Source organism: Octodon degus, unplaced genomic scaffold (genome assembly GCF_000260255.1).
Source record: "Octodon degus isolate 3935 unplaced genomic scaffold, OctDeg1.0 scaffold00007, whole genome shotgun sequence".
Lineage (NCBI taxonomy): Eukaryota > Metazoa > Chordata > Mammalia > Rodentia > Octodontidae > Octodon > Octodon degus.
Window position 1 is genome coordinate 26,469,764 of NW_004524583.1, and position 1,128 is coordinate 26,470,891.

A 1,128-nucleotide genomic window follows, 5' to 3' on the forward strand; every position below is an offset into this window, starting at 1 on the left:
TGCTGGGGACCGAACCGCGGTCTCTGCTTTTAAAGCTTAGCTTAGCTTGTTCCAAGGAGGTGCTTTAGACCACTGAGCCATCTCACCAGCCCCTAGAAAGAAATTGTTAAAAAAAAAAAAAAAACCCAAAAAGGTATTTAGCATTTAAGAAGTAGAAGGATTGGCTGGGGATGTAATCAGCGTAGTGCCTGCCTGGCAAGCACAAGGTCTTGAGTTCGATTCCCAGTACTAAAATCAAGAAGGGTTGAAGTGTATTTGGCACAGTGAGTGTGGATTGCTGGTGGGATTAGTCCCGTCTGTCCTAGCTGGTGAGTGACGGGGAGCCTGAGGCTGAACCCTGCCTGAGTTGCCCACGTGGATTCAGCGTTTCACAGACAGCTGAGGACCGCTGTGTGGAGCGAGGAGGTCTCCGCCGCCTCAGCGCAGGCCAGCGCCGAGAGCCCGCCTGAGCGGGGTTGCGCGCTAGGTCCCGGCGCTGGGATGATGCGTTAGGATACTGACCAGGTCGCCTTGGCTTTCAGGAATGAAGACGAGAAGGAAGAAGAAAGTAGTGAAGAGGAAGAAGAAGAGAAACATCGTCTCAGTGATGAGTTATTAGGAAAAGTTGTGAGCGTGGTTTCCACAGCCGAAAGGACTGAGTGGTACCCCGCGTTGGTGAGTGCGGCTTCTCTGCATCGCCCCTCAACCGCGAGATGTTTATTAGTGAAAGGGATCTCCAGAAACGTCTAAACAAGGAAATACAGTTTTAATATGAACACTGCAGATTTTATGGGGTCAGATCTACAGGACTGTGTAATTTGCTGTTGTCACCTCGGGTGCCTCAGTCCTTGGCCTCGTTGGCTCTCCCTTCACAAGGTGTCTGCAGCCCCGTCACTCTGTCCCGTTGCCGTGTCACACTTTTACGTTAGCTTAGCTTGTTGGATCGTTTCTTTACTAAATGCAGACCATGTTGCTAGAGCTAAGTTGTCAAGGGCAGGCCTTTGGAGTGCTGACTTAATTACGGTAGTCCCTTCTCGGACTTTCCCTTCCTTGGGCGCAGTGACAGACACCCTCGCCCCTGGAGGCAGGCAGGAGGAGTGCTGAGCCCAGGAGCTGGAGACCAGCTTGGGATGAAGAGGGAGTAAAATA

General features: G+C 51.7%; 1 protein-coding gene across 1 annotated transcript in view; it reads left to right on the forward strand.

Annotated features, from left to right (window-relative positions):
* Nucleotides 1–1,128, forward strand: part of Arid4a (AT-rich interaction domain 4A) — an 85,738-nt gene that overhangs the window by 25,395 nt on the left and 59,215 nt on the right. The window contains exon 8 of the mRNA XM_023701673.1: nucleotides 522–654. Coding sequence (XP_023557441.1) covers nucleotides 522–654 — 133 coding nt within the window. The remainder of the gene's footprint in view (nucleotides 1–521; nucleotides 655–1,128) is intronic.